The following is a 12,923-nucleotide window of genomic DNA, read 5'->3' as shown; positions in this document are numbered from 1 at the left end:
TAGCAATGAAAAATCATGGGGTCAGCAACTATGGCCCATGGACCAAATCTAGTCTAATATCCATTTTTGTCAGTAAAGTTTTATTTGAACACAGCCATGCTCATTTGTTTTTGTCCATGGCTGCTTTTATGATACAACACAAGATTTCAATAGTTGTGGAAGAGTGTAGCTCACAAAGCCTAAAACACTTACTACCTGGCTCCTTACAGGAAAAGCTTGCTGACCCTGAATTTAGAGCTAAAATAGAGATGAATTTCACATACATAATACTGGGGGGAGAAAAAGGCAATCAACACAATGATAAAGCAACCTACTGAATGAAAGAAAATAAGTGCAAATCATATAACTCATAAAAGGTTAATATCCAAAATATATAAAGAACTCATACAACTCAGTACCACCCCTCCAAAAAAAAAAATCTGCTTAAAAAATGGGCAGAGGATCAGAACATTTTTCCAAAGAAGACATACAGATGACCAACAGGTAGATGAAAAGATGCTCAACATCACTAATCATCAGGAAAATGCAAATCAAAACCACAATGAGATATCACCTCATACTTGTTAGAATGGCTATTATCAAAAGGACAAGAAATGACAACTGATGGAGAGGATGTGGAAAAAGGGAGTCCTTGTGCACTGTTGGTGGGAATATAAATTGGTACAGCTACTGTGGAAAACACTATGGAGATTCCTGCAAAAAATGGAAAATACAGCTACCATATGGCCCAGGAATTTCACCTCTGGGTATTTATCTGAAGGAAATGAAATCACTATCTTGAAGAGGTATCTGCACCCCATGTTCACCACAGCATTATTCACAATAGCCAAGACATGGAAACAACCTAAGTGTCCATCGATGGGTAATGGATAAAGAAATTGTGATGTGTCTATACACAATGTAATATTATTCAGCCATAAAAGAAATGAAATCTTGCCATTTTTGACAACAGGGATGGACCTCCCCATTTTGACAACAGGATTATGCTAAGTGAGATAAGTCAGGCAAAGAAAGACAAATACTGTTTGATTTCACTTATATGTGAAACCTGAAAAACAAAACAAACGAACAAACATAACAAAACAGAAACAGAGTCATAGATACAGAGACAAGTAGTTGCCACAGGGAAGGGGGAAGGGAGGAGGAGAGAAATGGGTGAGAAAATTAAGAGGTACAAACTACCGGTTACAAAATAAATGAGTTATGGGTATGAAACATACAGTGTGGGGAATAGTCAGTAATGATCTCACTTGTATGTGGAATCTAAAAAAACACACAAACAAAAAAACCAAGCTCATAGATACAGAGAACAGACTGGTGGTTGGTACTGTAATTATTCTCATTTTCATTATCTGAATCCTAAAAAACATGGTCATGATATTTACAATGTTAAAAATTAAACAAGCACTATTTCTTTACAAATTACAACAGTCAAGCAAAGGTTTAAAAAAAAAGACTGTTAATGCTCAGGATTACAATGCACTTAATTGTACACTTAAATCATATTACTTGGAGTGATGCAAAAGCAGATAATCTATTACTGTGGATCCACAGTTGTTAGCGTTAGGAGTCAGGAGAAAAAAAGAGCAACAGCCATAATGAAGGCAGATGAGCTATGTCATATCTATTTCACACTAGAAATTGAAAGCTATTGTTTTCAGCTTATTTGTTTAAGCCCACCTCATGGGTTCTGTACTTTCCTTTCAACCTTCCATACCCACGACTGAAAAGCAGGAATTTTTATGTCCTGGGACACTGGATTTTCAGGCCTAAAATCAGGACAGTTCCAGGCAAACTAAAATGGCTGGTCACTTTGAATCAATACCATCTTTTTCCACCCTCCTCAAAACTTCTCAGCTGTACTTATCCTTGACCTTTCTTAACTGAATTTGTCCTCTCAGCCACAGTCTTGACCCCCAGTCCTTGACCTCAGCAATCTTTCCCTCGACTCCTCCTTAATCTCAACCTCTCAACCCTTGTAACAACTGTCAACCTCAACCAATCTTACCTTCTCAATTCCTCTCAAATTTAATCCACCTTACCCTCTCAACCTTATTTGAACTCAACCTCACCTAAACACTGACTCTTGACTTCACCTGAGTCTGACTTCTCAACAGCAACCAACCTGGACATCTCAATCTCAGGAGGTCTTGTTCTCTGATCCTTCTCACCTCAACTTTATCCTCTCAGCCTCCTTCCATAGACCTTGACCAATCTCATCCTCTTAACTTCAATCAACCTCATTTCTCCCACTTTATTCTCTTTACTTCGACCCCCTCGTCTAGACCTCTTCTGTTACTGCAATCTCCCTCACTCTCTCTTGCTAAGAAAATTTACACAGTCCTCAAAAGCAAAGCCTCAAGTCATCTGATATTTATTCAGATTTTAATATCATATATGTCACTATCAATTTGCTGATAAAAATTTTTCTGGAACCCATTCATTTCTATCTTCATTGCAAATGTTTTCTTTCAGATTCCATTACTGTTCATCTATACTACTGCCAAAGTGTCTTAACAGGCCTCTCCATCTCCACTTGAAACAATCTCTTCCCTCCTATCTTGCTCCCCCAATCTCCACTCTATGTTAGCCACTCTATGTTATATAATACTAATCATTTCCATCATTTAGCTAACTCTTACTCATCCTTAACCTTAATTCAAAGGTTGATACCTCTAGCAGACCTTCTCTGATACCCGTTTCCCAAGTCTAAACCGTATGCCTCTCCTTGAAGTTCTAGTAATGTTTTACGCAGAATTCTAATATAGCATTTCACTGGGCATTGTAATATTGTATGTTTGGATACATGTTTATATTAGATGTCTCCCAGCCTTGATGATGCTATAAGCTTTATAAGAACCAGTTTCTTGAATCTTTAGCTGTAGGATCTAACACATGATAAACACATGACAAATATTCAATTATTTTTCAAATATGTACATGACATCCCATTTCCAAAAGTCAGATTATTATAACTTTCATCTTAAAGCAAAAGGGAAAAAATTCCTTAATAAAATAATTGGGATGCTAACAGAAACTTTAAAACTCAGTTATAATTGCTCTATTCCCTCATAGAAAGTATATATTCCTTTTAAATTTACTATTTATTCTAACACCTACTGTCTTTAAGACTAGCTAGCGTTGGTATTTCTCTTAAACCATAAAATTAACTGAAAAAATGGAATAGGTCTTTAATACTCTCCCACCAACATTACTGAGGTCTGCTAATGAAATACAGCTGACCCTTGAAAACACGAGTTTGAACCTCGAGGGTCCACTTATACAAGGATTTTCCTCAATAAATAACAGTTGGCCCGCCATATCTACGAGTTCTGTATCCGTGGATTCAACCAACTGCAGATCGTGTAGTACTATAAAGAAGATGTGGCACATATATACAATGGAATATTACTCAGCCATAAAAAGAAATGAAATGGAGGTATTTGTAATGAGGTGGATGGAGTTAGAGTCTGTCATACAGAGTGAAGTAAGTCAGAAAGAGAAAAACAAATACAGTATGCTAACACATATATATGGAATCTAAGGGGAAAAAAAAGGTCATGAAGAACCTAGTGGCAAGACGGGAATGGGGACACAGACCTACTAGAGAGTGGACTTGAGAATATGGGGAGGGGGAAAGGTGAGATGTGACAGGGTGAGAGAGTGTCATGGACATATATACACTACCAAATGTAAAATAGATAGCTAGTGGGAAGCAGCTGCATAGCACAGGCAGATCAGCATGGTGCTTTGTGACCACCTGGGGGGGTGGGATGGGGAGGGTGGGAGGGAGGGAGAAGCGGGAGGGAGGAGATATGGGAACGTGTGTATATCTGTAGCTGATTCACTTTGTTATAAAGCAGAAACTAACACACCATTGTGAAGCAATTATACTTCAATAAAGATGTTTAAAAAATAAAAAATAAAAAATAAAAAAATAAAAAGTACTATAGTATTTATTGAAAAACATCTGGGTATCAGTGGACCAGCACAGTTCAAACCCCTGTTGTTCAAGGGTCACCTGTACTCGGGAAAAAACCCTCAAATATCAGATGTGTGCCACAAACAAAAGCTACATACTTCTGAATGAATTAACCAGAATGGTTCTGTAACAACAGACCTGAATTTGACAGTAATTGTGTAATCATAGAGGTGGGAATCCTAGTTCTACCCCTAAATAGCACATGACCTTAAGCAAGTTACTTAAGCTCTCTGAGCCTCAGATTCCTCACCTGTAAAAATAGAGACAGTAATATATCTATGCAGGAGCCAGTATAGTCCTACCACAAATGCATACTTATAAAAAGGATCGCTATGAAAAGATAGGTATCACTATAATGAAAGATAATTTTCCTTTCTTTTAGTATTAGTTACTAAAGATACACATCAATATAACTTATAATTTACTGGTATTAATACAAAATAGCTAATTTACAATTAGAATAATAAAATGGAGTGAAATTATTGTCCCATATTCTTTAGTCCCTTCTAGATCCTAAAAATGGCTACACCAGAGCATATTTTGTGGGAAAAAGCTAACAGTACTGCAAAGTTTTTAGTGAGTGAGGAGAAAGATTACTAAATTCTTTACATTTCATGATTCACTTCCATGTGATCATTAATGTCATTTTAAAGAGTAAGAAAGAGCCCAAAGATCATATATCAGCCCTGAAAAGCATGATAAAACTCAGACTGCTTAGTATATGGAGTATACATGATATCATCTCACACCTGTCAGGATGGCTATCATCAAAAGAACACAAATAGCAAATGTTGGTGAGGATGTGGAGAAAAGGGAACCCTCCTACACTGTTGGTGGGAATGAAAATTGGTGCAGCCACTGTGGAAAACAGTATGGAGGTTTCTCAAAAAACTAAGAATAGAACTACCATATGACCCAGAAATTCCACTCCTGTGTATATACCCAAAAAAAAAAAAACAAAAACACTGATTCAAAAAGATACATGCACCCCAATGTTCATAGCAGCAACATTTACAATTGCCAAGGTATGGGAGCAACCTAAGTGTCCATCAGCAGATGAGTGGATAAAGAAGATGTGTGTGTGTCTGTGTGTGTGTGTGTGTGTATATATATATATATATATACACACACATGTATGTTTTACTTAGCCATAAAAAAAGAATGAAATTTTGCCATTTGCAGCAACATGGATGGACTTGGAGGGCATTATGTTAAGTGAAATAAATCAGACAGAGAAAGATAAACACTGTATGATATCACGTATATGTGGATTCTAAAAAATATCACAAACTAGTGAATACAACAAAAAAAGAAGCAGACTCACAAATATAAAAAACAAACTAGAAGTGACCAGTGGGGAGGGGGGAGGGGCAACAGGGGTGAGGGCGTGGGCAGTACACACTGTTGGGTGTAAGACAGGCTCAAGGATATAATGTATGACATGGGGAATATAGCCAATATTTTGTAATAACTGTAAATGGAAAGTAACCTTTAGAAATTGTATAAAAAAATTTTTTTAAAAGAGTCCAAAGATCATATATCAGTCTTTTATTTTTTTAACAGCTGTTTCTATTATTTTTATTTCATTTAGTTACTTATTTAGTTATTTATTTTATTTTTTGGCATCACTGTGCAGCATGTGGGATCTTAGTTCCCTGACCAGGGATCGAACCCATGCCCCCTGCACTGGAAGCGCAGAGTCTTAACCACTGGACCGCCAGGGAAGTCCCCATATATCAGTCATAAAAAGCAAGATAAAACTCAGGACAGCTTAGTTTACTGAATATTCGTGTCTCATAAACCAGAACATACATGTACACATGTCAAACTCCAATGACAGTTCTTACTTTAATCTTCACAGCATCATAACGGATTTGTGAAAACTCACGAAGACCAAAAGAACCTCCAACAATCAGCAACTGAAACAAGACAGGGAAACAATTAAACAAAATAGAAGGGCAGAATTCAGTCTATCTATACATTACTTACCTGAACACCAACAGTGGCAGATTATACAAAATCCTATAGACTATTTTCCCTGGTAAGTTACCACTCATCTTTTCAGAGTAGATATAGTACACACTATCACTGGGAAACATTTTAGCACATGAGCAAATACCAAAATCATTACCCCCACCTGTACTTGACCTTATGATTTAAATATCACCATCAGAAGCATTATATTACTTGATTCTTACAAAAGACCTATGAGCTAAGGGAAAAAAATACACTTAATAGATGAGGAAATAAAAGCACAGCCAACTAAATGACTTGCCCATGACTGTAATGGGTAAATCCAGGAATAAAATCCTGACCTTGCTTCTTCAAGACTAGAATTCTTTCAATTTTATGATTTTGCAAAATAGGCCAATTAGAGAGCATTTTTCTCCATTTTCTAACCAAGTGATAAAACAATCTCATGAAATACGTTACCCTTCTCAGTATGTGGTACACCTTAAAAGAGCCCATGAATTGCCATGACTGCTTTAGTATCTCCTCCGATAATCTAATGGGCTTTACTCTCATCCTAAAGCTGTAAAAGTCTAGCAATTTGGAAGAAAATTAAGTTTGATCCCTACCATCAATATATTAATATTACCAATTAAAGTAATACAAACAGATAAAAACACTGTAAAATATAAAATTCTATAATTCTGAAGTTGGAATACCGACACAACCTTGAGGCTATGAATTAAAAAACCCAATAAATCTGACCACATAAAAATTTAGTCTCTTACCTGCAAATAAATGAAATAAAAATGACATAAAATCAAAAGATAACAAACCAGGAAAAATAGCTGTTATATATAACCAGTTAATACTTCCAATGTCAATATGTAATCATTCTTTGTATAAGTAAAGTAACTTTTTTGTCTCTTGGTTCCAATGAAAATGAGACACGCTGGGACCTGGGACCTGGGACCCTTTGCTGCAGTGCCTGCACATGGACAAACTTCTCCTCCAGCAACAAAATGCAAAGAAAGTATAAAGGACTAAAAATTACTGCAAGCATGCACAGCTGGGGCAAATTATGCACAACAAGATACAAAAAGACCAAAAACCCAACTGCCACTTCTGAAGAGCCGGGAGCAAAAACAGGGTGTCAGGAGCAAAAGCAGGGTACTGGGTATGCCCCCTGCACTCAACACCACCAAAGGGGTGGGCAGACCACCTAAGCCACCCCTTTAGCCCCACCCATGGACACATCCCTACGCTCACCCCATATAAGGAATCAGCTGGCCCCCACCGTCAGGGATCAAGCAAGGGGACCTGTTACCTGTTTTTGCTCCCCCCTGCTAATAAAGCCTTGCCTGAATTTCTTGTCTGGCCTCTTATCAATTTCTATTGATTAAGGAAGGCCAAGAACCCCGGCTGGTAACAAAAAGACACACCTGTGATTTTCCTAACTCCTCTCAGCCTCCCTTTATTCATTCTTCCTCACCTTCCCATCTCAAATTGTTGGAGCATCGCAAAAGGCTCAGTCTTCACACCTTTTTAACCTATTCACAACCAAAAGAGTCCCTAGGTGATGCCATTCAGTTCCATGGATTTAAATAGGCTCTATACCCTAACAACTTCCAAATGTACATTTTCAGTGGGAAACATCCCACTGAAGTGAAGACCTGCCCTCCTACTTGACATCTCCACTTGAAAGTTTAACAGGTATAAAAAATTCTTGATTTTTTACCCCAACACTCTTTCTGCCCCAATCTGCTGCTACTCAATCTTCCACATCCCAATTAAGGTCAAATACTTTCATTCAAGCCAGCTTCTCTGGCGTCATCTTTAGCTCCTCTAATTCCTATCTCACATCTAATCCATCCCTGAGTTCTGTCAAAATATTTCTTGAATCTGACAATTTCTGACTATATCTTCTAATATTCTAGTCCAGGCCACCATCATCTCTTTTCTCCACCACTGCCATCACAATACCCACATGTTACATAATAAAGAATTTCTCTGGTCTTGGTCCTGGGTTCTTGGGAGGGAGCTACTCACTTGGAATTTCCTGAGTGACAGGAGCATCTTTGTTATTGGGACCACAACTGAGTTTATACCAATGAGGTGACTCATTGTGGGTCCCTAGATAGTCACAGCATAGAGGTTGGCCATGCTGGAATGATCAACCATGTGACTAGTGGGTGGGGGCCTTGAGCCATGTGATAGCAACCTGACTTCCTGACCTCCAAGGAGGAAAGGGTGGGGCTGGAGATTGAGTTCAGTCACACAGCCAATGAGCCAATCAACCATAGATGATGAAAATCCCAATAAAAAACTCTTGATGAACTTCCTGGTTGGTGAACAATCAATGTGCTGGGATGGTGGCACACCCTGATTCCAGAGGGAGAAAACAAGGAAACTCTGCCTTTGGGACCCTCCCCAGTAAGACCAGACCTTGCCCTAAGGGTCTCTTCTTTCAGCTGTTCCTAATTCATAACCTTTATGATAAAACACTAATCCTAAGTATAGTGCTTTCCTGAGTTCTGTGAGTCATTCTGCTGAATTACTGAACCTGAGGGGCTATTAGGAACCACTGAATTTGTAACCAGTTGATCAGAAGCACAGGTGGCCTCATATCGCAGAGCTTTCAGCTGGTGTCTGATAAGGGGAGTTTTATGGAGAACTGTGCACTTAATCTATGAAGTCTGCACTAATGCTACATAGTTAGTGTCAAAACTGCACTGTACTACCGACCACTCATTACCATGGTATCTACCCTCCTAGCTAAATATCTTCATTTCTGCACTAGATCCCAATCGTCTTATATACTGAAGGGCAGTGATTCATCAAAAATCTTGCTCACCACACTGCATGATTCATCATAAAAAATGCTATTATTTCTCCCATCTTATTAACAAATTTCTCTAGACCTTACTTCCCCATCAGTTATTATCCCATTTCTTTGTTCTTACCTGCAGTAAAATTTCTCAAACAAGTTGTCTATGCTTGCTGCTCTTTCCACTTTCTCTTAGACCCATTCCAACCATCACTGATATCCATGTTATTAAATGCAATGTTTAACTCTCTGTTCTCATCTTATTTCATGAGCAAAATTTGACACCGTTGATCACATTTTCCTTCTCTTCCCTTAAACCTGGTTTTCCTTTTACCTCACTGAGAACCCTTCTTAGTCTCCTGTATTGGTCCCTCCTGTACACCCCAACCCTCTGAACTTGGAGTACCCCCAGGGCACAGTGTTTGCTCTTCTCTACCTACATTAACTTCTACCCACAAGCTTAACGCAAGCATGGTGACTGTTGCTAAAGTAGAAGACCTAAAGAGAATACAAAGTTTCCTAACATACTATACAGAATGTCCAAGATAAAATAAAAATTCACTTGTTATAAGAAGAATCAGGAAACAGCAACTTGAAAGTGACATTAACAAAGATTTTAAAGGTACCATCATAAAAGTGCCTCAAAGAGCAATAAACAAACGAAAAATCAGAAAATTTCAGCAAAGACCAAAAAAAAAACAAAAAAAACAAAAAAAAAGGTGACATCAGTGAAACAGAGTAAGAATCTCCAAAAACCCTCTCCATTAAAGCAATGAGAACACTGGCAAAAATCTACTTTTTCGAACTTTGGAAATTAAAAAAGGCCTGCAATAATGTTGGGAACATTTACGTAAGAAGAATGACTCAATCTCAGTTAAAGCAGAAAGCTTGGTGGCATTTTTAACCTACCTGTTCCCACATCACGACCCCAGCTCCTTGGTAAACATGAAAAACAACAGTCTAAAATCATGATATAAAGCAGTAACCACTGGAAGGGGCATAATGGGGTGGAGCTCCTTAAAGTCTTATTCCCTGAGAATTTTCATTATTTGACCAGTCTGGTGGTTGCCTGGAAGACCCACTCACAAGGCTGTCTTTAGTTTTCCTGACTTGCAGCTCAACTAGAGCAAACAGACTTCTCCCTGGAAGTGTTTGCTGAAAAAATTCAGAGGCCATTGTTTAACATCATACTGCCTGAGGTGGTAGATAACAGGGCAAGGAATAGTCTAACCAAAAAACAAAAGGAAAATATGAGGCATAAGGTGTCCATAGAGGACTCTGAAAAGCTCAAACATATTCCTGACACTCTGGAAGGACATGCACATGAGCAGAACTGTCCACATGCCCAAAGCAGTATGTAAGCTCAGGAGAGATCTGAGAAGGCCCTAAACACTCACCTATGGCTAACCTTGAGGCTCTGAGCAAGCAAGAAGTAACAGCTTGAAGCAGTTTGTAACCTGCCTGAGTATTGAAGGCATACCCGATCAAGCACACAGAGCCCCTTGACAAAGACTGGGAAACTTACTGGTTCCAGGTGTTTAAGAAAACCTCTGCCCAATAAAAAGAATAACAGCCCCATTTAGAAATGGGCAAAGGACTTGAATAGACATTTCCCCAAAGAAGATATACAGATAACCAATAATCCACTGTATGAACAAATGTCCTGCATTATTAGTCATTAGGGAAATGCAAATCAAAACCACAGTGAGAGACCACTTCACACCCACTAGTAAGGGTTTATTTAAAAAAAAAAAAGTGGACAATGAAAACTGTTGGCAAGAATGGAAAAATCAGAAGCCTTGTATATTGCTGGTGGGAATGTAAAATGATGTAGTTTTTGGGAAACAGCTTGGCAGTTCCTCAAAATGTTAAACATGGAGTTACCATATGACCCAGCAATTCTACTACTAGGTATTTACTCAAGAGAAATGAAAACACATCCATACAAAAATCTGTACATGAATATTCATAGCAGCATTATTCATAATAGCCAAGAAATGAAAACAACCTCCTAAATGTTCATCAATGAAAAATAAATATTCCAACTGATGGAATATTAGCCATTAAAAGGAATGAAGTTTTGATACGTTACATGAATGAACCTTGAAAGCATTATGCTAAGTGAACAAAGTCACAAAAGACCATAAGTTGTATTATTCTATTAAATCTATAGACAAAAGTAGATTAGTGGTTAACTAATGGTTAGACAACTAGTGGTTGTCTTATAAACAGTTTTCTTTAAACTTTAAAAAAGATAGATAAAAAGGAGTTTCCAAAGTTTAGAAAGAAATCCACATTCATCAAAGATGAGTAAAAAACTCATTACTTTTCTAAGGTCCTTCTTTCGTTTAGTCCTGCTTAAATGCAAAAGCTGGTAACTTCACCTGTACCAAATCCATACCAAAGTAATAAACTATTTAAAAGAAAGTGGACTTTGTCCACATGCTTTATATTTAAATTGTTTCATTTACTATGACATCAAGGCTTGCTGAAGCAAAGTAACTTGCCAAGGTCAAACTGAAAAGAAAATGAGTGGTCTCGCTGGACTCCAACTCGGGTTGGTGTTGTGTTAAGCCAACATCGAACGAAATTTTCAAGACTAATGCGACCTTCTGGGAACGCAGTGTATGTAGGAGCGGATGCAAAGAAACAGACACCAAAACTACTTTCAACGTGCTTTAAAAATATCAACTATAATTCAGCGACCGTCTTTTGAGGGCTGCTACAATGTGCTACATTCAACTCACAAGGATTTATTTAATTCATAACAACCCTGGAAGAATTAAGCCAGTTCACAAACTAAGAAGGTGAAAACTAAAGATGCCCGAAAATGTATAGTTAAATTAAGTAAATACAACTAGTTCCAATGATCCAGAGTATCGTCAAGCTGTAGCTGGGGGCGGGCGGGCGCGGAGCGGGGGAGGATGGAAGTTTAGTAATCATCCAGACTTGGGTTAAAATCTGGTTCTGACATCACTCTCAGAAGCACATCCAGGTAACTACCAAAGAGGTTAGAGGGGAACTCGAGATCCCACAACCAGCGCGGGGAGAGTCTAGGAGACTAGGACGGCCTAAACGCCAGCCCCTTCCTAGCCCAGACTGCCGTTCCGGGTCGCACGCGTTACAGTTTCACCGCCCTCTCCTTCCAGCGAGACTTGTGGTCCCACCCCTTCCGGAATCCCTCCCCCACTTTTTTCTCACTGCGCTCACCAACATGGGAACTCCGTAGCGAAGGGTCTTATTCTTGCGCAGGGCGCGCTTCACCGCGTGGGCGAACATGACTGAACTCTCCGACCCGCTTGGAAACCCACCCAAACAGGCCAGCGTGGCCTCCCGAATCTCAGTGGCTCTGGGTCCCTTCACCGGAGTACGTCCTTTACTAACCTCCTTTCCTTTGCCTCCCAGCGCAGGGCCCTTCCAGATAGGTTTCCGCCAGGCCAAAGCAATCGATCCGTAGTAACATACTCACGCTTCCCCCCGGAAATTCGAGCGTCAGAGGTTTGGTCCGGCAAGATGGTTTGCAATCGGGACTTGGGGACTTAACGTCGTGTTTGTAGTAATCGTCAAACGATATAGAAACCTGTAGCTCCTGTGTTCTGTGTCTCTTCTCAGAACACTCCCTGGCACATAAAATCAGCTCAATAAAATCTGTTTTAAAAAAGTTACTTTGAAGCCAGTACTCTAGCCTCTATAGTTATGTGTGGGATGGGTAGTTTACCAGCTTAAAAAAGATGGGGGGGAAGAGTGCTGCGAAAGTTTAGGTTTAATGTTTATTGGTGTACTGTCTTGCTATCCGTGAATTTTTAATGCTAGTGCTTTTATTGCCAGGTTGCGTGTAATCTTCAGTCATTTATGAATGTATAGTTTCCACTCATTCATCAACCATCCAGCACACCTTTCTGTGGGACACAGAGAAGAAAAGATATGATCCCTGCCTTAAAGAGGCTGGCAAACTAATGGGCACACGAATGAACCATGGGTAGCTTGGGAAACAGACCCCCCCACCATGTGTGCCATTTGCCAGGGTGAGTAAGAGAAAGCCTCAATTGTCAAGTGCTTGAGATGACATAATAGTATAGAGTGCAGGTGACATGACTCACATTTCCCATGCTGTCCCTGAAATCTTTCCATCTATCCCTGCCTCTTTATTGCCACTGAAATATT

General features: G+C 39.1%; 1 protein-coding gene across 1 annotated transcript in view; it reads right to left on the bottom strand.

The window, feature by feature from the left end:
* Positions 1 to 12,381, bottom strand: part of COX16 (cytochrome c oxidase assembly factor COX16) — a 32,486-nt gene extending 20,105 nt beyond the window's left edge. The window contains exons 1-2 of the mRNA XM_082384374.1: positions 11,970 to 12,381; positions 5,830 to 5,901 (exon numbers count right to left, since the gene is read on the bottom strand). Coding sequence (XP_082240500.1) covers positions 5,830 to 5,901; positions 11,970 to 12,038 — 141 coding nt within the window. The 5' untranslated portion in view covers positions 12,039 to 12,381. The remainder of the gene's footprint in view (positions 1 to 5,829; positions 5,902 to 11,969) is intronic.
* Positions 12,382 to 12,923: the final 542 nt, after the last annotated feature.

Source organism: Balaenoptera borealis, assembly GCF_965194805.1.
Source record: "Balaenoptera borealis genome assembly, chromosome: 3".
NCBI classification, from domain to species: domain Eukaryota; kingdom Metazoa; phylum Chordata; class Mammalia; order Artiodactyla; family Balaenopteridae; genus Balaenoptera; species Balaenoptera borealis.
Note: the sequence above shows the minus strand (reverse complement) of the source record. Positions and strands in the feature narration are given on the sequence as shown.